The sequence below is a fragment of the Chanos chanos genome, chromosome 10 (genome assembly GCF_902362185.1).
Source record: "Chanos chanos chromosome 10, fChaCha1.1, whole genome shotgun sequence".
Lineage (NCBI taxonomy): Eukaryota > Metazoa > Chordata > Actinopteri > Gonorynchiformes > Chanidae > Chanos > Chanos chanos.
In genome coordinates this window covers 32,934,372-32,958,088 of record NC_044504.1, presented here as the reverse complement: position 1 = coordinate 32,958,088, position 23,717 = coordinate 32,934,372, and the positions used below count along the sequence as shown (strand labels likewise).

The window sequence follows — 23,717 nt, the reverse complement described above, 5'->3', positions numbered from 1 at the left end:
ACTTGAGGGCTTGGCAACACTCCCCCCCCCCCCCCCCCCCCCCCTAATTCTGTCCCCTCTCTCCATCCTTCTGTCATCGTCTTTCTTTGCCGCCCCTCCCTCACAAACACACACACACACACCTACCTTCAGTGACTCCCTCTCCTCCCCGCCCCTCTATTTCAAAAGACTCTTTGGCCACAGATGGTCAAACCCTGTGACCAATTAAAAGACTCCCTCAGGATGGCAACAGTTACAGCTCAGACCATCTGACCACGAAACCTCACAGCCTTGTGTTTATGAATTGAGTGTGTGGTGTGAACACATATTGTATTTTTAACAGGTGTTTCCATGGGGCATTAGAGTGTTTCCATGTATAAGAGTGTTTTGTGTCTAGATGGATACACTGGACATGTTTCTGTTACTATTTAGAAAAAAAAGAAGAAAGAAAGAAAGAAAGACAGAGAAAAAAAGAAACAAAAACAAAAAACAGCTTTGGTCATTCCCAAACAGCATGAATGTGTATGTATGTGTGTATTCGCACAGACCTTATGCACAAGTGAGGTACATTTTTTTGTAACAAACAGAATGTCTTTAATCAAACACATTGTTATCAGTCTACCTGGATCTAGATATGCAGCCCAATATGGTCATTGTTCAGCATGATTATCTGTGCAACTGGGCACCGTGCAGTCATTGGTCATTTCTGAGTCACAGGAGCATGAAGGCAAAGCCAGACAGTCTCTGTCCACACTAGGCTTACACAGTCGTGAAGCAGCTGTGCCATCCGCTCCACACGCCAGACAGTAGAGGCAGAAAAGGCATGCCACGGGTATTGACATGGTAAGCCAGATGATGAGATCACAGGGATAAGCCCGTTGTAGCAGGGGAGCCAGCGAGCTAGCTGTGAGGGAGGAGATCTGAGAGGCAGCGCTCCAGAGCACTGCCTGACTGACTGAGTAAGGCAGAGCTCCAGGCACCCACATTCTCAGGCTGCGCCCTGCCTGCCGGGCACCTGGCCAGGGAAGGGGCTGAGGGGCACAATCACCAGGCATCCGTCCAGGAGGGCAGCAGATGCACTGAGCAACTGCCCATCTGAGCCCTGGCCAAGACCAAAGAAAAAAAAAAAAAAAGGGGAGGGGGGGGGGCAATTGATTATTTGTGTGTGTGTGTGTGTGTGTGTGTGTGTGTTCTGGCAGTCTCTAACCCCTCTGGGTCTCGCCCCTGTGAACGGGCACAGGTGGTAACATATGCAAGCTGTCCCTATCTATCACGGATCACTCACTGGAGTTCACGAGAGGAACACAATCACTTAAAACCCAAGTCACTGCAACAGAGAACCCTCAGTTACTGAGGGAGCCAACGTGCACATGCAACCTCCCAGCACAGCAGGAGAGAGACAGGGCCTGTTCTCCGTCTTTTTCTATAGCTGTTTGTTTTCTCTGACGGTCCATCACCATCACACAGGCCTTCCTACAAGCAATATGTATGCTCTGTTGTTCTTGTTCTTGTGCAGAAATCTGGAAAGCTACGAATGAACATAAAAAATTAAACAAAGTGAAAAGAGCGATAGGTAAGAAAACTCAAAGAGATACACAATGCTAAATTTGGCTGCCTAGCAACCAAAGATCCGGTCAAAGCCAGAGATTTGGTCTGTTCCTTCTAAGCTCTGTGAGTGGCCTCTCTCCACTGCTAAAAGCTCTCTCTAAATGATGCATTTTTCTTCACAAAGGCCTTGAGAATGGCTCCACTTTGTAAAAGATAAAAAAGACTTAAGAGTCCATTGTTGTGGTTATTTAAAGTTGAAGAAGCCACAAATTTAGTGCAGAGCTAGGAAGGGAAAAAAAACAAAAACAAAAAAGGATGAATTACTTTCCTACACTAAAGTAGGAGCTATAGAACCCCTGCAGCCTGTTTAACTGAAATTTAAACAAATTATGTTAGACATTTTAACTAAATCAAAATTTTCAATTCCACATAATGAGAGGAATGATTAACATTTTAATGAGGCAGGCAAAATGGTAATATCGTTTAATAACTCCAGGGAAAACGGAATATTGATTCAGAGCCTGGTGGAGAGCTGTAGCGTTAACGTGCATGAGTGCACCTCCTTGTAGTTTCACCTACAGCCACTTGTGTTGACATTTATAGTGTGTGTGTGTGTGTGTGTGTGTGTGTGTGTGTGTGTGTGTGTTTGTGTGTGTATGGGTGGGGGCACATATGCTGTCCTTGGAGGGGAAAACTGGCAGAAAGTAGGAGACAGATAAGCAAAACCACTCACACATACCACAGAGCTATGGTGCTTATATTTAGACGGAAAAAAAAAAAAAAAACAATAACACTGCAACTATAAGACAATGCCATTTAATAAACTAGGAAACTCTCTGGGAGACACTGGTAGTCAGGTGTACTTCATTTGATTTATAGAGCGCTCATTTTTTCCTCACTCCATTTATTGGTCCATAACTCTGCTCTGACCGTAGGGAACGACACTCAGGAAAGGTGAACTGTCTGGGCATAATTATGAGCGTCACGGGGCATGATCGGGGGCTGATGCATGGTGATGGCCAGATATGAATGTGAGTGCTGATGGGTAATATGCTAATGAGTTTCCTCAAAGAAGAGCATTATTAAGGGCACCTTGAATTTGTCTCCTTTAAACAGCACGAACCACTTAAACGCTTGCCTCCCCAGCCGCCAAAACAAATTCCTCTCACAAAGACACTGCCGTTTGAATGCCGCGAGAGGTCCAAACACAACACATAAGCAAAAATCCATTCATATTCATATTCAAAGAGATTTGCTGCATTTATTAGTTAATACGGAGGAGACGTCAACGCCTCAGTGTTTAGAGGTTTAAGCAAATCACATTCAAAGCCACCGTGCTAGAAGAACACTTTGGCCCATTTTCTTCAATGTAAAGAGGAGCCCCGTTAACACCCTCTTAATATAAACATATTAAGCTTCTCTCATTAGCCGCGAGCTCGTTACCGCTGATTTTTTTTTTTTTCTCTCTCTCTCTCTCTCCACAACGCTTGTTTGCGACATTAATTCCATCAAAAGGTGGCTAATCGCCAAACACAGTCATGGCTTAGCTGTTTCTCTCCCCAACATGCCCATTACTACATCCGTTACTGTGGCAACAGGACCCACTGTGGAGATTTTCCCAATGTCTGGTGCAGATTTGCTAATGTTGCTCTCTCCAGAAAGAGTCTTGAAAAACAGAGCGCGTTTTTCTTAAGCAGACTAGCGGGATGAAAACCCACTCACAGAGTGTTTCTTCTCCAGAACAATAAGGAGCTGATTAATCTGTGTTGCAGGAGAGTTTGTGGTTTGGGAGACCTACAAGTTCTGACTTATTCTCTCTTCTTCTTCTTCTTCTTCTTCTTCTGATAGTGCTCGCATTTCTAGTTTCTGCTCCTTTAAGATCTTTCTCTCACTGATTCTCATAGTCTTTTGTGCTTGTATAGTGTTCCATCTTTCATTCTGCCACAATATTCTTTGGCAACTCTTTCTCCATTAAATCTTGTTAGGCTATATGCCACCTTTTTTCTAACACCATAACTTTCCAACATTTTTTCTTTTTTTAAACACTCCTCATGTCAGTTCATTCTCTCTGCTCGGCATCAGCAGTCTTCTTGTCCTGCCAACAAGAAGTCAGTTCGGAGTGAATTACACCTCTAACATCTGTCAATTACTGTTAAGGCTAATATGGCCATGCCCAGAGGAGACATCAGAAGAAACTCAAAGCTACGCTAATGTCATTATAGCAGGAGCCTCTTTCTGTCAGGCCAGTGGCTCTTCAGGGAAATAGCGAGAGTGAGTGATAAGAATCACTTGTTTGCTCTGGAACCTAGCCATTGTGAGAGTCACGACTGACAAACACTCGACCGGAGCCAAATGACAGATAGGGAGAGAGAGACAGAGAGAGAGAGAGAGAGAGAGAGAGAGAGAGACATTTGAGGCGTAATGGAGGAGGAAAGGTCAGTCTAGTGTGTGGTGGAAAGAGAGAGAATGTGTGGAGCTGTTGCATCTGAAGAGAAACGAAAGAGATAAACTCACAACGAGCACAGCCCAGTACTTTGGAACGAGTGGAGCCGCGGCCGGTAACTCTAACACAAGCATTATCTTTCTCTCTCCGTCCTCTCCACCCAACACGTCTCTTTTCATCTCTCATTATAGCTCTCTTTATCGGTCTCCTTCCTGCCTTCCCTACCTCTTTCTCTCTCTCTCTCTCCTGCTCATTCACGTTTCATTCTGGCTGAACTGACGCAGATGAAGGTGCGGCGTATGTGGGATTTGGATCATGTGACAACATGGTGCTGTGTTCAGGTATCTGCTCCTGTCAGGCAGGATTTACATTTCTCGGAGCTTCTCCTGCAGACTGTCTCCATTAACTAGCAGATGGCCACGATGAATTATTCTCTAAATCATCATAGATACAGTACATACAAGGGCTCCAACGCCACAGCACAGTGTGTGGTGTGTGTGTGTGTGTGTGTGTGTGAGTGATTGAGAAAGAGAGAGAGAGAGAAAGAGAGAGAGGAGTGTACCAGAGAGAGGGAGAGTGAGAGTGAGAAAGATCGTCTGGTTGTGTAGCAGGAATGGGACAAACCCAAACCTACAAAACGGGCACTAACACCACTATCCGAAAAGACAGTCATAACTGGACAAGACTATTACGCAGATATAAAACTCTCAACACACAGTTTCTTTGAAACTGGAAAAGCTAACTACCAATGCCGAGAGCAAGTTCAGCACTTTCTATTGTCTGGCCACTCCATCTTTGTCACAAGAGAGAACCTATTAAGAAAATACAAGAGTGGTCTTTCCTGAGAAAGAAAGAAAGAAAGAAAGAAAGAAAGACAGAACGAAAGACAGAAAGAAAGACAGACAGAAAGAAAGAAGGGATGCTGTAACTGGCAGTGCATTGAGTCTCTAAAGGACATGTGGAAAGGAAGAGAATTTCCCACATTACTCACTGTTCACCTCCCCGATCTCTGCCGAACCACACTTCAGGCACACCTCATTAAACGCCGACACTTTTTCACCCTTTTCTCTCCCTCTGTCCATTTCACTGTCTATAACACCAAATGCATATCTGATCTCTCAAATTATTTGTTCATTGCATTTGTTATGGGTGGTGAGTAATGTATTAACCTAAAGACTTGATGTCAAATGAAGAAAATGCGTTAAGATATGTGGACCTATAAGGCCGGAGGCATTGTGAGTAAGGTCAGCAGGTTAGTAACCAATCATATTGAGGTCATAGATAATAACTCTGGATCTCCACTGCCGCTTGCAAATTCATATGTATGTCTTTTTTCCTGCACTCATTCTTCTGACAGACCGTGTTCAGAGCAGCTCTGAGCTAAAATCGCCTCAAGGCAAAGGCACTGAGAGTTTAACTAGACAGTCAATCAAATGACGTGTCATGAATGTAGACTAATTCATCTGCATTTTTTTCTGGTATGGTAAACACGTCACTCATCCCACCTAAAACAGTCTCACAAAACCAAAGAAAAGTCAGATTTTTGACTTTCCCTCAAGAGATGATTACCTCTCCTACGTGCAGAACATCTTCCCATTGTTTAACATGAGAGCCTTGGTGTTGAAATGAGAAGATAACAGACACTCTCTATTAAATCTGAGCATTTTCTCGACAGTCTGAAACTGATCTCTCAGGTCATCAGGTTCTTCACTTGGAAGGCTGACAGCACTGTTCCTCACACTCTAATGTGATATTCGGTGAGATGTGACTCACTAACTGATGTCTCTGCTTGGGATCTCTGCCACAGTGTACCATTCTGTCCGAGTCCATCTCCAGTAATACAAACACTGACTCCTCTGAGAGATGACCGTGCTTCGTGACTGCTTTATTTTTCTACTGTGCTTTATGACTAAGACCGTTCAGCAAGTTCTCAAACTTTTCAGTTTGTCTCTCTAAAACTGACATTTGTCGAGACGTGGAGTCACCGCTCATCCCTGGGTTTCCCCACTTCAACCCAACATGCATGGACTAACGTGGATCACAGAAGCACCGTAGAAACAATGTTTTCTCTCACGCGTTAAGTAAGTTTACTAAAACCACCTTTACTCCTCCTCCATTCTGGGTTAGGTTGAAGATGGCTCCACATTGAGTCGTGATCTATATTTCTGAATACAAATCACGACTCTGAAAAGTCTGCTCGCATACTTGCATGGTTTTGCAAATTAGATAGCTTTTTAAACTTGTTATAGCCCGGATGTGTCGCCATAAAGTTACAGCAATGCTAGCTTCCCTTCTCGAACTAGCCTGTTGTTATACAACGTGCATTAACACGAATTAAAAAAAAACCCTGCACGCATAATATTTCCTTCTTTTTTCTTTTTTTTTTTAAATCAATACCACATTAATTGTAGACTTTTTACTTTTCATGCAGACTACCACATAAATACAAATAGGCCAGGTGATCAAGTTTTAATTGTCCCTTATCCAAAGACCCTCGAAAAGGTTAACACTGTGAGAATGGCCATCATAGAATGATTGACTTCCCATTGATTTCCCATTGTCGAGTCAATTAAGTCCTCAAAGCACATGGTGACATTTTACTACGTGGAGCCGCTGAGCAGGTGCTCAACACACATCTACATTATTCTTCATCAGACTAAATGAGAGATAGAAGAGAAGATGATGAATATTCTGTGCGCTGGTGCCACATGGTCATCAGAGCCACAATCATCTGTTCTATAAAGCAGGCAGAGAGGACCATTGGTGCCACCTGGCATGTAAGACCAGGCTGTTGTTGATTTTATCATTTCTTATGCAGGCCGGTGCGTAGGCCGTTTAAGCTTGTTTCCAGCATTCTACCCGCCTACACTTCTGGACCCGCGCTTTCAGTTACGAAGAAAGTCAGAGCTTGGCCTTGATTACCAAATACTACTGCTGTTTCTGTTTGGATTCAAAATAACCACGGGCAATGTGCAACACAGCTAGGACGCCAGCTAAATCAGAGGTACCGGCTGTCCCGTTTGTACATTGACCAAAGAATAACAGCGTCACGTTGACTGTTAACCTTGAGGAGCATCAAGAACGCAACCGTGGATGGCACCAGTATTTACGTTGCCTTGACTGAAAATTCAAACACGTCCAAGAGAGAGAGAGAGAGAGAGAGAGAGAGAACACAAGAGCCAGAGAGAGGGTTTCTTCCACTCTATGTGTCCTGTTTTAAAGTATGACAAACAAACTCCAGAAAGACCAGAAAATCCCCAAGCTGCTATCTGGTGACATAAAAAAAAAACAGCCCTGGTGACTCTTACTCAAGCTTGAGCAGACTGACGTTTGGATCAGATTAAACAGGTTTCGCCTGAGGGCGGTTAACAATACAGGCTACTGGTGTATCAAGTTTAATTGCTGCACATAGACTAAAGGGAGCCCAGGTGTGTGGCTGTTGAAACCGGACTCCTGCAGGCGGCCAGGTATAGGGTTCCCCTCTCCCCTGCAGCAATCAACGTTTACAGACGACTGACACATTGTTGTTAGAATACAACACCTTTTTCATAGCACTCTTTAACGGACAGATCTTTATCACCTCTGTCCTCACCACGCCCCCCTCTCTTTCTTTGTTGTAAAGTAAAAAGGACTGGGAGATAGTGGATAAAGCAGAGTGTCTTTAAGTTTGTGATACTGATTTGAACAGTAACAAAGCTGTTACCAAGACAAATAAAAAAAACAGTACTTATTGAAGGTTACTTTCTCCTTTCTGGCAGTTGCGAAACTCTTCTCTACTCTCTCTCTCTCTCTCTCTCTCTCGCTCGCTCGCTCTCTCTGTTCCTTTTTACTAATCACTAAACTCTTGCACTCCACCATTCTTCTCTGTCTCCCTCTGTTCCCAGTCAAACTTCCAGTATGAAGCTTAGTGTATCAAGCATTTGGACACACACTTTCAAAATGGAGAAATGTGCTGTATAATTCATCTGAGCTAAAAGCCAAGACTTTGTCTAATGGATGTTTTATAACAGGATCACAGTGACAAAGTGGAATGGTTTGCAGTAATTCTTGGCTCTCCAGTGAAAACTGTTCTGACATTAGAATACCAGAAGATAAAAGAAGCAACAACAGGGCCTTGCTTGTGCAGTGGAAACTTTGAGAGGAATGTAAGAGAGGCTCAGTGCATATCGGCCCCCCCTCTACACAACTAGCTGTACAAAGACAGTGAACAGACCTCGCCTCTCTACAATATGAGATACGAAACACCAATCTTCTGAGTGCGAGTGAAGTGTGTGGTAATTTAACATGGCGCATGACACGGTCATCACGGTCTCACTTGGCCGGGGTCGACCAGTCAACAGAGCAGAAAAAATCCAGGGCACTTTTGTGTTTGCGTGCGCACGTTTTTACGTTACATGCTAATGACAGCTTGTGTCATCACTCTCAGTGTCACTTTAGCAGTAATTCCTCCGGATCAGGTTTCTAGCTGAACTGCTTCTCCACTGCACTGTCACCGGTTTTATTAACACACAGACACAGACACACACACACACACATGTGGGCACACACATGTAGTCATTCAAACAGTTAAAGCACACAAGACTCAAGCTGGGTCAAAAAGCAAGAGTACAAAGAAAAAAAACCCACTTAAATACACAGACACACACACACACACACCCAAAGAAAACACACACACACACACAAAACACACAGATCAATATCTTATTACAGCAAGCAAAGGGAAAGGACTTCAGAGGAGTGTGAGAATGTGCAGTTCATCATATTCACTCAAGAGCTCAAAAACTGACATGTTATCAACAGCCCTAGCAGTAAACCAAACCGAAAAAAAAGGGTTTGCACAACAGAAAAACTGAGAGAATACTGCGCCGCAACACAATGGGGGAAACTTCAAAAAGTAACAAGACAGAAAAGAAAAAAAAAACAAAAAAACAACTACTTGAAAAATGAATTACAGTAACAAAACTCTTTATGCCAAAGACAAAATGTTATATACAATACTGTTACTAAGGGAAAACGATGTGAAAGAAGTTTTGTTTTTGGGTAAACTATTTATTTTCTCCACAGAATGCTGTGTGACTTCGCTGTTTGACTTCACCAACAGAGAGAAAAGAACAGCTGTTCCATGCTAAGAAACAGCCAGTCCTCTCTGATCAGGCTTCAGACAGCCCTGCTGAAGTTGCTAATAGCTCCTTTCTTGTCAACTATTCCTTCCATCATAAACACGAAACCTGAGATGCCTCACTCCTCATCCTGATAACCCCAGTCCCAAGGCCAAGCTTAATGTCCCAGAGGAAAGAGAGAAAGCAAGAAAGGAAGAAAGAGAGAAAGAGAGAAAGAAAGAGAGAAAGAAAGAAAGAGAGACAGAAAGAAACAAAGAAAGCAAGAAAAGAAAAGAGTACTCATGCAGTGTTCTTTGATCCTGACAGGAAAACAAGACAAAGACAGTGTGAGAGGCAGAAGGACGTCTTGGTATTATATGACAGGGCGCGTGCAGCTGCTGAGAGCCACTGACAGTGCACTATAGCGGCAGATGAGTGAAAAGACGGGAAGGCTTGAGAGGAGCAGGGAAAGAGGAGGAGGGGTTGTCCTTTAACATGAGCGCAGTCTTTGGGAAGTGGGTTAAGAGGTTAGTGACACACAGAGATTCAGTGTGTATGAAGTCTCTCCACACCTGCCTATAAATACACACACTAATCGGGCACCATTCTCTACCCAAAGAGGACAGCCCTGCCCTGTCCCACATCCTACACTCACTGAAAAAGCATGTATATGCAGCGTGTGTGCGTGCACACCCGCACACACAGACACACACATACACAGACACACACACAAATACACAGAGACACATTTACTCATACAGTATTCATGCCATTCATGCCATAGAAACTTCATCTATGAAGATTCACTAATTCTGAACTAACACATACATGAGGTTGGTTCACATACATATCGCCTATCACTAAAGAACTATTTAATAAAATATCCCAAAATGAAGCAAATGTCAGTGGCATTGACCTGGCTTCGACCTTTCCAGGCCTAGTCTCCATGATTGAGACACAAGGGACGCAGGACAGCGGGGTGTGGAGTGGGGTGGGGTGTGTGTGTGTGTGGGGGGGGGGGGGGGGTGGTCGGAAAGAGAGCACTTGTGCTGTTAATCCCAAGGCACTGTGGGAATGCCGTCAATCAGTGTGGGAATACTGGGCTGGGCCGACTCAGAGGGTCGGGCTGAATGACAGGTGCAGAGGTCAGAGGTCGGAACAGCCTGATCGAGGACACTGACACACAGTTTTAATATCCCTGCTATGAAGAATAAGACTCCATTAAGACTGATTATCTATAATTAATAACTAGCCAACTCAGCAGGATGTTAAGACAGAAGAAGTGCTGTATTGAGAGACACAGCGACAGTTCTGACTAATTAGCAGCAACAGTGAGTAAAAAGAAATTATGACACAGGAGTGGATGCTTATTTTGGTGTGTCAGGACAAACTTCAAGTAAGTATACCTGAAATGTTATGTTTTAACGGAACACTGGGAGTGTAAGGAGTATATTTACAGGCTTTGTCAAGGTTAAAGCTACGTCTGTGTTTGCCGTATGGCTGTTTTACAAGAGAGCAGGTTTGATTTGGTACTGAAATGTGTCATTTCCTAAAACAGGTGGCTCTCTGTGTGATACTGTGTGTACTCTCCAAATCACACCAAACACAACTCGTGACACACACTAATCTCATATTAATAACACGCATATGCACAGAAACACACACACACAGACACACACAGGAAAAAAACCCACTCAAAAAAAAAACCCAAACTCACTCCAAGAAAAAGGCTAATCAGTCGCTGCTGTCAAACTCATGCTGGAAAATATATCAATCCTCACACATTCACCTACCTCAACACACACACACACACACACACACACACACACACACACACACACACACACACACACACACACACACACACTTTCAATCAAATTTCAATCAAAACTCAATCTTTATTTGTACTGTGAAAATAGGCACACACAGACCAGCCCATCCTGAGGGAATCAAGGTGAAATGCCAAATGCAGTCAGATATAAAGTGATGAATGTGTGTGTGTGTGTGTGTGTGTGGTGTGTGTGTGTGTGTGTGTGTGTGTGTGCGCGCGCACGCGTGACTCAGGCACAGTTTAATTATGATTAACATTAAAAGGGCTAATGATAATCATATGAGAGTGGGGGCTAACCAAGCCGTTATACTGTTTAATGATGGAGTGGGCCGAACATGGATGGACTGGCAGCGTACCCACTATTTCAGAGCCAGCTTTCTGCAAATGACTGCAGTTCCAACCATAAATCCACTCAACCATTCAAATTCAACCAATTAGCCCAAGTCCATTAGCATGTCTGATGGCTAAGTGAGTGTACCACTTCAGAAATGAGTATATCGCATGAACTAACGTAGCCAATGAAAAGACTCAGTGATGACTTTAACAACTGCAATGTGATCGGTTACAGTGTTACATAAGCAGTGAGATTACAAGGGCGTGTTATGAAACGCTGAAGCAGAGATCCTATTCAGCAGTGACTTTAACACACTTCCTAAACATTCACTCCTAAAGACGAACCCAAGAGCGCTGACTCACCGGTGAGGTTTGTCCGGGCGCTATAGGAGCCTAGGTACGCCCCGTCGGTGTTGGGGGTGTAACACTCGAACATGCCCTCGTCTTTGGCCTGCAGTTTGGTGATGTGAAGCAGGGAAGAATCTCCACTCATCCTCTCAATGTAGATCTCTTTGTTGTTGACCCGCTGGGCGTAGACGGCGTAGGCGTAGTTGGGCTGAGCCGAGCTCACGATGCGGATCTCGCGGTCCGGCGCCGTGTGCAGGTACATCGACCACTCAAAGTCCTGCTGCATCCCCTCCTTGTAGCCTGTCACGTTGCACCAGATGGTCACGTGAGAGCCCTCCGTCCGGATCAGCGGACCGGGCTGAACCGAAACCACCCGCTGGGCTGAGACCGTGCCCACTGGAGAGAGAGAGAGAGAGAGAGACAGAGAGACAGACAGGGAGAGAAAGGAATAGGGAGGGGGAAAAGAAAAAAGAAAAGAGATGGTTTGTTAGAAACAAGTCACAGACTTGTTCTAATTTCTCTGTAGCACTTCAGTGCACTTCAGCTTGATTGAGGCGACTCAGTCTTTCTGCACGGACGAGTGGAGGAACGAGAGATCGTGTGTCGGTGTGCTTATTTACAGTGACCTGTGTCTCTTTAGGATGACACACAAGAGGTACTCAACAGACAAAACTCGTCAGAGCCTAAAGACACCCACTCAAGTCAATAAAATAGTGTTGGAGAGGGATAAACTCACTCACTCACCCACACACACACACACTCACACACTCACACACACACACACAGAGGCCAAAATCAATGTAAGTGCTCTGGGAGAGGCATCGGCAGGTCAGAGGTAATGTGAATAGCGACATCATAGCATGTTAAATCTCATGACATTCAAATCAGTAGGCGCAATCTTGTAGATAAAGAGAGTTTCAGTGATATTATGTAACATTGCCCTCACCAGAATGGTTACCCTTAACACTCAAATATTTGTCTACATAATTATATTAGGTCATTTAGACCATGACATAATAAAATCAGACAAAAATCAGTTTGTTTTATACCACCACTGAGACTAATCAAAAAGAGCAACTATCCAACTCTGCATTCTTTCTTAACGGGAATTGCCAGCCTCTCAAACAGTGAGGGGGGGGGGGGGGGGGGGCAGCTCACTCAGTTCATGTCACTGAGTGTGTGTACGTTGAACAGAATGAGTAGAACGGTGGTTGTGTTGCCTGTATAAATGACAGCAGAATGGTTGAATAAATGATGACACATTTGAACAGTTGGAGGTGAAAGAACAGTTACAAACCCCCCCCCCCCCCCCATGTCTCTGATGTCATTGTCCAATCTGTAATTGGAGAAAGGAAAGCCCATCTGCTCCAGAATCCCTTCTGGCAGTGCTGTGTGTCTGTCTGTCTGTGCGTACGCCTGAGTTTTCCCCACAACTCAATGGTGCAGTCAACGATTTAATTACTCTAAAATATGCGCATGTATTCATATACGACCCCAGAATGGGCTCAATACAGCCATTCTCTCACCCAACACACACACTGCAACAATAGGACATGGGGAAAGGGGGGGGGGGGGGGGTTGATGGTGGTGGTGGGGGAGGAGGAGGGGGGGGGGGGTACAAGGTCAGGAAGATCTTTGTTTCTGCACACACATTGTGCATTCACAGACATAGTGCTCAAACTGTACCGTCTCAGCAGCCGCAAACAGTTAAAATTCTCTGTCATATACGAGAGGAAGGCTCTCTCCCGACCTTTCTTTCTCCCGACCTGATAAAGCTGTCTGAGGAAGAGTTGCATCACACGCATCCTCATTCCTGTCTCTGTCTCCGTCTCTGTCTCCGTCCTCTGTGTATGATGATGCTGCTATGTGATGGCATCCTGCTCCTGCTCCTTCCCTCTCCCCATACACACACTCATCTCATGTCTGTGTCTGCTCAGTCTGTGGCCCAGCTCAAAGTGGCAGGCAAGCAGTCTCTCTCTCTCTCTCTCTCTCTGACTCTCCCTGATCTGTCCCTCAGTCTCCTGACAGAGCAAATCCAATTTATTCATCTGCTCTCCTTTTTTTTTTTTTTTTTCCCTTTTCTCCGCCATTGAGCTGAATCTGGGCCAACGCCGTGGAGTAAAGGATCCAGTACCTCACAATTTGCTACCCACCTGTTCCCCATGCCTGTCCGTCATACCCCAGCCCACATATCCCTTTCCCTTTCTCCCTCTCTCTCTTGCTCTCTCTCCCCCTCCCCCCATTTATAGATTGGTCTGTTCGACACCCTGGCAGCCTGATATCATCTGTAGACTCTCGTTTTTTGGCTGGTTGACTTTTCACTCGTTCTTCTAGAATATCCTCTCTGTCAGCCCACATGACATCAAAGAGAGGTTCACAGAGAGTGACAGAGACTAAGGAGAAAAGTAAATAACAACACAAAACAGTGACATTTTCCCTCAGGTAAAACAGACAGCTGCCCCGGAGGCAGAGACTTTTACCTTTGTCAGTGCAGGCTCATATGGGACATGCACAGCTAAAGTTAGACCGTATCAGGAAATATGTGAGAAACCTACTAGTGATTTTCCATTGTGTTCCTCAATCTAGCTTTACAGTTATATTGACTTTGTACCTCACAGGTCACGTAAAAGAGAGCAATGCTTGCTGTTCAATAGATACTCTGTTAAGCACTTTGTTTTCTGAGTATAGAATTGCTTGAAAAATCGGAACAGAGCATAACGCTTAGGCCTATGAACAAGCATCATGCATTACACATGAGCATACGTGTTTTGTTTTGGTTTTTTTTAGCCCGTCCTCGTCCCTTTCGGATTTCAGACGGGGCTTGCACGCGCAGATTGTAGACATATTTTAAGTCATGTAAGTACATGTGATCAAAGTGACAATCTGCTAGACCATGTCCCATCGAGCTGATCCCCTGAGCGCAGAGCTCTAATATGACACGAGCGGAAAACATCCATGTCGCCACGTCCATTTCTCAGAGCGCTCGCCTTCACGTGAGGGTCACGGTACAGTTCTCTCCCCTCCCCCCCTCCTTCAACCACCGGCTCAGCACTGCCATCAGCACAAACACATTAAAAATGGATCAGGTACAAAACAGCCTCCATTTAAAGTCAAAGCCTTTGTCTTTCCCAGCAAAGAAATACAGGAGAGCTACGCCGATCCGAAGTCCTTTAATTATTTCTGAGGCGTTTTCATGACTTGTGTGTGTGTGCGCGTACTTGCGCGCGTGTGTGTGTGTGTTTATTTTCTGTCCCTGGGACAAAGTGCTGTCTGATAAGCAATGGTGGGGTGCGGTGTTTTTCTGCTCAGTAAAAATCAGGAAACGGAGTTCTGATTCAAACTCATGAATGTAAGAAATATTATTGGAACGTGGTGAGTGACATTTGGAATAAACGATGAACGATAAATGAGCTGAATATTGGTATAATCGACGAATTAACCGCAACTGAAATTCTGCTGACACCACTTCCAACGGCAAATGGAGGACAAGACCTATATTTAGCGTACAGTGCCAGAAACTGTGTACTATATTTTTCATTTCACAATCAAGTTGATAATATATCATGAACTGGACTCAAGTGTGATGGTGCCAGCCAAACCCAGCTCCACAGCAGCCTGACCACATGACCACATCTGCCTTTACGAAATCACTTCCTGCCCATCCCTTACCTTCACAATACCGCCGGACGCTGAAATCAGAACAAAATCACTCCCGTGATACATTGCCAACCTTATTACGAAGGGCTGCCGGGAGTCACCCATAACAACACAGAGAGAAGAGGCCACAAAAACCTATTATAGACACGCCGAGGATAAAATGAACGAGAGAAATGGACAAGAAAGGGTAAGACGAGGTAGCAATGAGATAAACAGATAAAGACAGCTAATGTAATTTAAGGAGAGCACAGTTGAAAGTTTGTGGAATAAAGTGAAGAATAAGATGAGAAAAAGAAAAAGAAAGGGAAAAAAAAGAGAGGGAGAGACAGACAGAGAGGGAGAAGAACAGTGAGATGAAGCATGCCGTTTAATCCTTGGTCAGCAAAAAAACTCTTTGCGGTTAAAGCTACCGTACTGATAAATATTGGCGCAAAGGAAGCTCTCTCACGCTTCCCTTCTCTCTCTTTCTCTTCCTCTAATATCTCCCACGCCTGCCGTTTGTTTTCTTTTAATTGCCTCTCCCGTGGCACATTCCTGTGGCAATTTAATGGGATCCAATGCGTCTGTGGACGCCAGCCAGGACTCATCGCCCATTCTGCCCAGGAGAATAAGATAAGCCACAGCCCAACAGAGATCCATAACACCCTGCATGACCCCCCCCCCCCCTACCCCCGCAGCTAAGACTGTCTTCACCAATCTGGACCAACCATCTCCCACCATTACCTACAATCACCACACATTTCAGTCAGAAGCCAGCACAGTTATTACCGCAGTACCTAGAGCCCGGCGCTTTGGGAGCTGACCCACAAACACATACGCAGCAGGGACAATAGCAAAGAAAACAGGCGATCAGACATCTAGTCAGGTGAGCTATGGGTAAGAAGCATTTTTAAACATGGTTCCCGTGGCTCGAGAGGGGCGTGTTAGACCTGCCAGACAAGTTCAGTCATAGGAGCACGGTTGTGGATAGTTCCACCTGATTGGCTGAGACGGTCAGCATTTTGGGATCGTTGCGAATACTAAAGACCATGTGGAACACATTTTTGGTCTGCACCTTTGTGTTCAGACGAACAGCGATTAACGATAATTACTTCTTGGTAGCTTATTCTGACAGCTTTACCCAAGACAGGAACTCGGGAAGATCAGGTCTGGACGACGGAAAGACAAAAGAAAGGCGGCGGATTACAAGAAAATGAATGATGGCAAAGGGTGGCCCCTGCTGTGGAGAACGAGTGGTCCAAGAGCACAAATCAGACAGAAATGCCAGACGGCAGACCTGGGCCAGATCTTTTGGCTTCGGTTGCTCCTCATTGGATTTGTCATTAGCTTGGTATTATGGCCTTTCGAGAGCAAATTAGACTGATTATACACATAGCACAAACACCTTCTCAAGTCCAGTTTCAAACTGCTGAGTCGAGCTCCTTTTGCACACAGCTCCTTCACATTAAACAACCCTACACTTAACTGCAGAGTGCGCATTACCTACACAAGTGAGATTTTTTTCCTGGAAAAATATTGGTTTTTCCATTGAGATTTTGAACGTTTAATTAATAGCGGTGTTGGCAGCTGTGCCCTTCTCCAAGAGGCAAAGCAGCTGACAAGCCAAAAAACCATTTACAAAGCTAATACCACCCACAAGTGTGTGTGTGTGTGTGTGTGTGTGTGTGTGTGTGTGTGTGTGTGTGTGTGTGTGTGTGTATGTGCGTGTGCTTCCCAATATAGTTTGCTTTTCAGACATTTTCTGTGTAAGGCTAGGACATGGGTATGCGCAGTGATTCAGCTGTGCAATGCCAAACAACACAAAACCCTTTCAGAGTCTCCACAACAGACTAACACTGCAGACAGCAATGAAGACACACAGCTTCCTGTCTTTGTCTGTGAGCAGCTGGGAGCACAGCTGTACCGGTTAGTAAATGTGGCAAGTGTGTGTGAGTGTGTGTGTGTGCGCGCACGCGCACATGTATGTCTGCCTGTGCTGGTCTAAATATTAATACAGGAAGTTCGTTCTTGACCCTTTGGGAAATAACACAGAATAAATATTCTTTATTTGACCAAGAAAAATGATCAAGGTGAAAAGAAGCGTGAGACTGAAAAGTACAGTCCTGAACAAAAGGCTGCTTACAAAGGACCAATGACCTGAAAGGAGTACACAGAAGGTTCTAGTCCTTTCCTAGTCCATGATAGGCTGGATATAGCGAACGTGGTTCTGCAGCTGGACCAGCCTGGTCTTTATTCACAGTGATTAATGAGGAGAAGCCAGTCCACTGAGAGATGGAGGAAATATGAGAGAGAGAGGGAGAGGGTGAGAGAGAGAGAGCGAGTGAGAGGGAGCGAGAGAGTGAGAAAATGTGTGTGTGAGTGTTCACAGTGAGGTGGTCTGGGTGCTTAGCGTATAGATATAGAAGAGGGGACGGTGGTTTGGTAAAGGTTGCGTGGTCTCACTGTGCCTCTGTGTGTGTGCGACAAAGATTAAGTGAGGGGTACATTATCTAGAAAGTAAGGTTCCATGATGCACTGCGTTTTCATTGTCATTACAACATGAATATCTACGATAAACACAGGTGGCAAAATCAGAATTCAGAATCAGAGTCACAAAACTGGGATGGTTGGAAATTATGTTGATTTCATTACACAGCAAATATGACCATCCTCATCCTATTTCTTGCAGCAGGTACAATCAGAGACCTATTGAATTAGTACAGTTTAATTTGACTTTTATCGTATCTCATATCACCGTCACAATATCTGGCGTATTAATTTCTCACCGCATGTTTTCTCCATATAGTACAGCCCTGATGGACAGGGGCAGATACATATTTGAGTTTGAAACCACACAAGTGTGGAAGATGTCTGTAAGTAAAAAAAAAAAAAAAAAAAAAAAAAAAAGAGTGTAAATGAAGCGCGAGTCAAGTGAGTAGAGGAAACAGAATTCAGAAAAAGCAGAATAAGAGAGGAGATGAATACAGAGATAGTCGATAACATAGACAAATTGAATTTGGGACAGAGTCTTTGGGTCTTTGGGAAAGAGTACAGCAACAGAACAGAAAGGAGTAAGAAAGTTTGCTGTTGAGGGGGAGAAAAAAAAAAGGACTATGGCCCTTTGTGCACAATAGATTTCATCAATAATTTACCACAGCAGCGTTTTTTAACTTCAACCCGCAGTCTCTCTCATTCACTTCCATCACTATGGCAGTCAATGAAACTCTGCAATGCCTCAGAGTAAAAGCTTGTTTGCCTGTAAAGGTTATTTAGATGAAAAATGATCAAACTGCTACACAGAGCTGTAGCCAACGACTTGAGAAAATGATATGAAATGGAGCATATTCATTTCAGTGTGTGCGCGTGTGTGTGTGTGTCTGAGTGTGTGTGCGTGTGTGTGTGTGTAGCTGCAGTGTCTACTCTCTGTTCCTCCAGCACTTTTCACTGTGGGGTTCTGTCAGTCCTTCAGATTCATGAAGTAAATGTAAATTTGAGATCGCAAATTTATTTTAAAAAAACTCAGATAACATATATTTGTCTCTATCAAAAATGAATTTAGAGGGATCTGTATTCTACTCGGGTCAACCTTTTCACCAGAGCCTTCTTCCCGGGCACATAATGAGGCAAACCCCCCCCCCCCCCCCCCCCCCCCCGGCCATATACCCTGTTTATGTTTTCTCCATGTGACTATTTGAAAAGGAATTAAATGCAATAAAATCAGATCAGTGAGAGAAACCTTGGAGAAATGCCATATGTTAAAAAAAAACCAAAAAAACCTCTCCCTCTTTGATCCTCTCCCTGTACATTGTAGAACGGCTCTAAGGTTTATTTATTTTCTACCCCTTCCTCTCCAACCTCCTCTCAGCCTTGCTCTCATTTTAAGGTTACACAGAAGACGAGGGCTACGCGGTACAAGTGTAGTGCTCTTCTCTGCATTTATAATGGAGCATTCTGTCAGGAGCAGGAGGCACTTTGGAGGCTGCAGACACTGCTGTGGTCTAACTGTGTTACTGAGAAAGGCCCATTTTGTTTGGATGAGCATTAGCTAAGCAATGTAAAGTTAAACTGGGCGCCTTACTGTCTGACCAGTGCTTAACGGTATGTGCTATGGCGGACACAAAATGGGGAACTGTTAATGTGGCCGCAGCTACAGTGTAAGCGGGCCCGATTCACGAGGTGAGTGCAAAAGGAAGATTCGTGGAAACCAGAAAAGGCTGTACACAGAGAAGAGCTCAAAAGCTAGTGATGAAGATAGGGAGGGAGGGGGAGGGGAACAGAGAGAGAGAGAGAGAGAGCGGGAGAGAGAGAACACATATAAAACAGTTATCCCCAGGTGCTAATGCACTCTCCATTTTGCATATTTTGAACTGAAGGACATGACAACAGTGCACAATACCCTCTCTCTTCAAATCCTTTCCTTTTTTTCCCCTCCTTTCTCTCCGTCTCTTTGTCTGCGACAACACGAGAGAATTCCAGCTGCTCATCAAGGGTTTTGTGGATGTTTGAGCTCTTTCAGCTGGGTTTAACTAGCTCTGAGGGACTTCAAAGAGACAGGACATTTTGACTGTTCGCCAAGAATGAGAGAGCAACACGCATTAATCCTCCATCTGAGGGACTGTACCTACAACCTGACCACAGCTTCTGATACACAGTATTAACCCTGCTGTCTCTCAAGTACATAACCTAAGCCAGGTCAGCCTCTGGTTTTACGTAAGACCAGACACATCCTTCCACAAAAACCTCTCCGTTTTTTCCCCTCCACACGGACGCAGTCTGCCAGATCTCCACAAGCTCTCTCACGGCATATGTTCTGATGGATGGTAAGCCAGTGCACTCAACAGTATGGAGGTCCCAAAGGGAGAGAGACACAGTGCACATTCACTTTCTTACTGATACACACACTCACACATGCACACAAACACACGTGCCAGACAGACACACACACACACACGCATGCACACACGCACACACACACACACAAAGAGGATTATACACACTAGACGACAGATAGAGGGAGTAAAGTACTAATCCAATCAAGTCAAGCCCATCTCTCATTCACAGAGAAACAGTGTTGTTCCATCATTAACACCTGACACCATGCGCCTAAGCCTGCTTGGTGTAATTTGTTATCACACACACACAGTAAGGTAGACCAATGACACCTTTTCTCTCTTACACACACACGCACACACAGATATACACACGTAGGCGCACAAAGTACTCATCAAAGGCACTTCACCAACAGTAAAATACCCAGGAATCACGTTTAACAAACATTCAAACTCATAGCCATAACAAAATGAAAAAAGAAGAAGAAGAAGAAGAAGAAGAAAAAAAAGAGCTCTTGGCAGGAAGAGGAATTAAACCCACTTCACACTTCACTCACTCTCTTTCCTCAAGTACTACCTTTCATCCTTAAAGTCAGAGACAGGGACAGATAACGCTGGAACGCGCTCCCTCGCTCTCACAAACGTGCACACACTGAGTGATGCTGTGCGAGAGCAAACACCTGTGCCTACAAACAGCTGGCCAAGAGCAGAGCGGAAAATCCAACGGACGTGCTCCACTTAAGTCTACGCTGGGATAAGGCAAAAAACCGAGTTAGATAAATACACAGACTGTGGGGGGAGAGAGAGAGTGAGAGAGACAATACAAACAAAATAGTTATATGGGGTGCTGTGGAGAATATGACATTTTGAGGAGGAAGAAAATAGCCGTTCACTTTTCACCATGCACTGCGACTAAAGCAGAACAATGTGCAGTCGTACAAAAATCAAACATAAAAAAAGAAAAGAGAGAGAGCAATACAATAAAACTGTAGGTACTACGTCTTGAAGCTCTGGTGGAACTCTGCGCGTCCGGCGTTCCACAAAGCCGACGCCATAAATACAATTTTCTAAATGTAGATGTGTCGGCTTGCACATGCGTCTGTTTCCCCTGACATGTCCGTTTTATCAGTTCTGTTCGTGTGCACGTGGGCGTGTATAGAGCTGCCGGTGGGGGTGGGGGTGGGGGGCGGAGGGTGGCTGCACTGTTGGGAGGCTGTGGTGAGGTGTATCACAGACGGGAGAGAGAGACGTTCGGTTTGCGTTGCCGCTTTGACTTTTCACACCGCTGACCTCCCGTTAACCACGGGCGCGCATTCCTTCAAATGAATTTATTTCCACTCAATTTCCCAAAAGGCAATTTCTTACCAGTCTCAGGTGAATGGGGAGGTGAGGGAGAGACGGATGGGAAGGGTAACGAGAAGCAGGCGCTTTTCACATGCCCTGTTGAGTCATTACCGCGGAAACAGACGCAAGTTGCTCCCTGGCTCAAATGGACCAGCACACCATCTTTTCACCAATGAAAAATAAATGACTGAAATAGCTGCTGTGTTTGAAGGATAAGTGAGATGGCAAGAAACCTTATGTGGGCGTGCACATGTGCCAGCACGCATATGCGCATTCAGATGAGGTCACTGCCATTAAAACGCACTACAGACCAATGCTTTTCTAAGCCACGCATTAGCAGCTGTATTTAAAATGCTGACGCATTGGAAAGTAGCCTAGATAAGGAGCACAAAGGCTCCCCCATCAGATAAACATGAAGTAGCTAGTCTATCATAAAGGGCAGTTGGTGCCGCCGCCGCCGCCGCCACCCCCCCCCCCCCCCCCATGTTAATGCATGTAACACAAGAGAAGAAAGGGGACTCTCCTTTGTAAGACAGCAAAATAATTACAGACAGCTAAGACCTCTAAAACCAATCAATCCTGGGCTTTAAAAGGAAGTCTATAGCTCAATACAATAGGTGAGACAGACGGGCTGTGTTTAACACAGAGACCATCACTTTGACGAGCCCAAGTCATTGTGCAGAAACAACTGGCCAATTACCCATAGTTCCCAATTTTCTCAAACCCAACAAATAATGGCAATACCATTCTCCTTGTCAATAAAAAACAACAACTATTGAGACTAAACAGTTAATGAGCCCTGGTTGCACTCTCTCGGTCCTCCCAAAGATCTCTCTCTCTCTCTCTCTCTCTTTAATTCAGTATTGGCATGACTGTAATATAGTATTACAGAAGCAATGTCCATATGATAAACAGTAAACAGACACAGAAAAAAAAAAAACGACAAGTTTAAAAACAAAACATTCGGTTGGAAATGTAAATATAGCTATACACGAGGAACTCAAGTAGTGTCAAAGGTTGTCCAGTGGCTCTCCCTTAGCTTGTAACATTCTGTTGCGTACCTAGCTGCTACCATTATTGATTGTGGGAGTTCTCCTAATGCGTAACTCAATCTTGTTTTATTTGGCAGGACCATAAAATTTGGTATTTTTTTCACCTCTGAGAAAGAAAGAGGATTGAATTGTTTGGCTGTTGTCACAGTGTAATCGGAAATGATCCTCAGTGTCTATCTCTCTATGTATGCAGGGAGAGCACAGCCTGTCCACCCTGGGCAGCCAGGTCTGTCTTCATGACGGCCCTTTTCAATGGCCGAGAATATCATTAATAAGTCTATATTTAGTAAGCGTCTTCCTCAGCTTGTGATTGGTCAGTGTAGTGATGTACTCTGCGATCGTGTATTCTCTGTGGAGCTCCAAATAGTACAAGTTTATTTTGTGATTTTGCGCTGTTTTTTTCTAATGAGCGATATAGTTTTGTTTTTTGGTGTGATATCATTTGTTTGAGCCAGATTGTATGAACGACATTCTGGGATATTGTGAGGCTTGTGCTGGAATCCAGTTTCAGGACCAGCTGGTTAAGGGCGCTCTTTTCTACACTCTCTTCTTCCCATTACGGAGCTTGAGAATGGTAGGACACGACCTCGCTGGTTTTCAAACGTTCATCAAATCCGAGGTCTCTTTTTTGGAGACTAATTAGAAGGGGGTATTGGCCTAATTCAACTCTGCACAAGTTGTTTACTGCTGCCCTGTGGCTTTGTTAGATGTTTTTACCAATGTTAGTATACAGAATTTCAATTTGCTGTTTTTCCCCCCCAACTGACAAATTCTTGTGGTGCTCATCAACCCCACACCTCACTACCATATACGGCAACTGATTCACTGATTAGTTTTGAGATTTTTAGCCAGATTTTATCGGGTATGTCATTATGAATTCATTTAATCAAGTCATTTTATCATATAGAAGACTCATAACTTTTACTTTCTGTCCCTTCATGGCCATGTAGAAAATGCAAGATGAGCTAATTTTAAGTCGCAGGTAAGTACACGTTTGTATGTGCAGGAGCACTGTGGTGTCTAATGTAGAAGTGACCTATTTTGGAAGACCGTTATTCTAGTTCTTGCCAAATTTATTGTCAGAGCCTTCTCTCTCTCCTTCTCTCTCTCTCTCTCTCTCTCATGCATTAGTCTCTGCAATCAAACAGCACTCTTAAATGTCAAGTCACATTCTTCTCTCCTGTCAATAAATAAATATATTCCTAGCAGTCATTTGCACTACTCTTAGCTAATGAACACGTCAGTAAGGAGCAGCTTGCTAGCCAGCAAGTCACT

General features: G+C 44.4%; 1 protein-coding gene across 1 annotated transcript in view; it reads right to left on the bottom strand.

The window, feature by feature from the left end:
• The window catches only part of igsf3 (immunoglobulin superfamily, member 3), a 110,035-nt gene that overhangs the window by 54,526 nt on the left and 31,792 nt on the right, over window positions 1–23,717 (bottom strand). Inside the window, exon 2 of the mRNA XM_030787587.1 lies at window positions 11,597–11,977. Within this exon, the coding sequence (XP_030643447.1) occupies window positions 11,597–11,977 (381 nt within the window). The remainder of the gene's footprint in view (window positions 1–11,596; window positions 11,978–23,717) is intronic.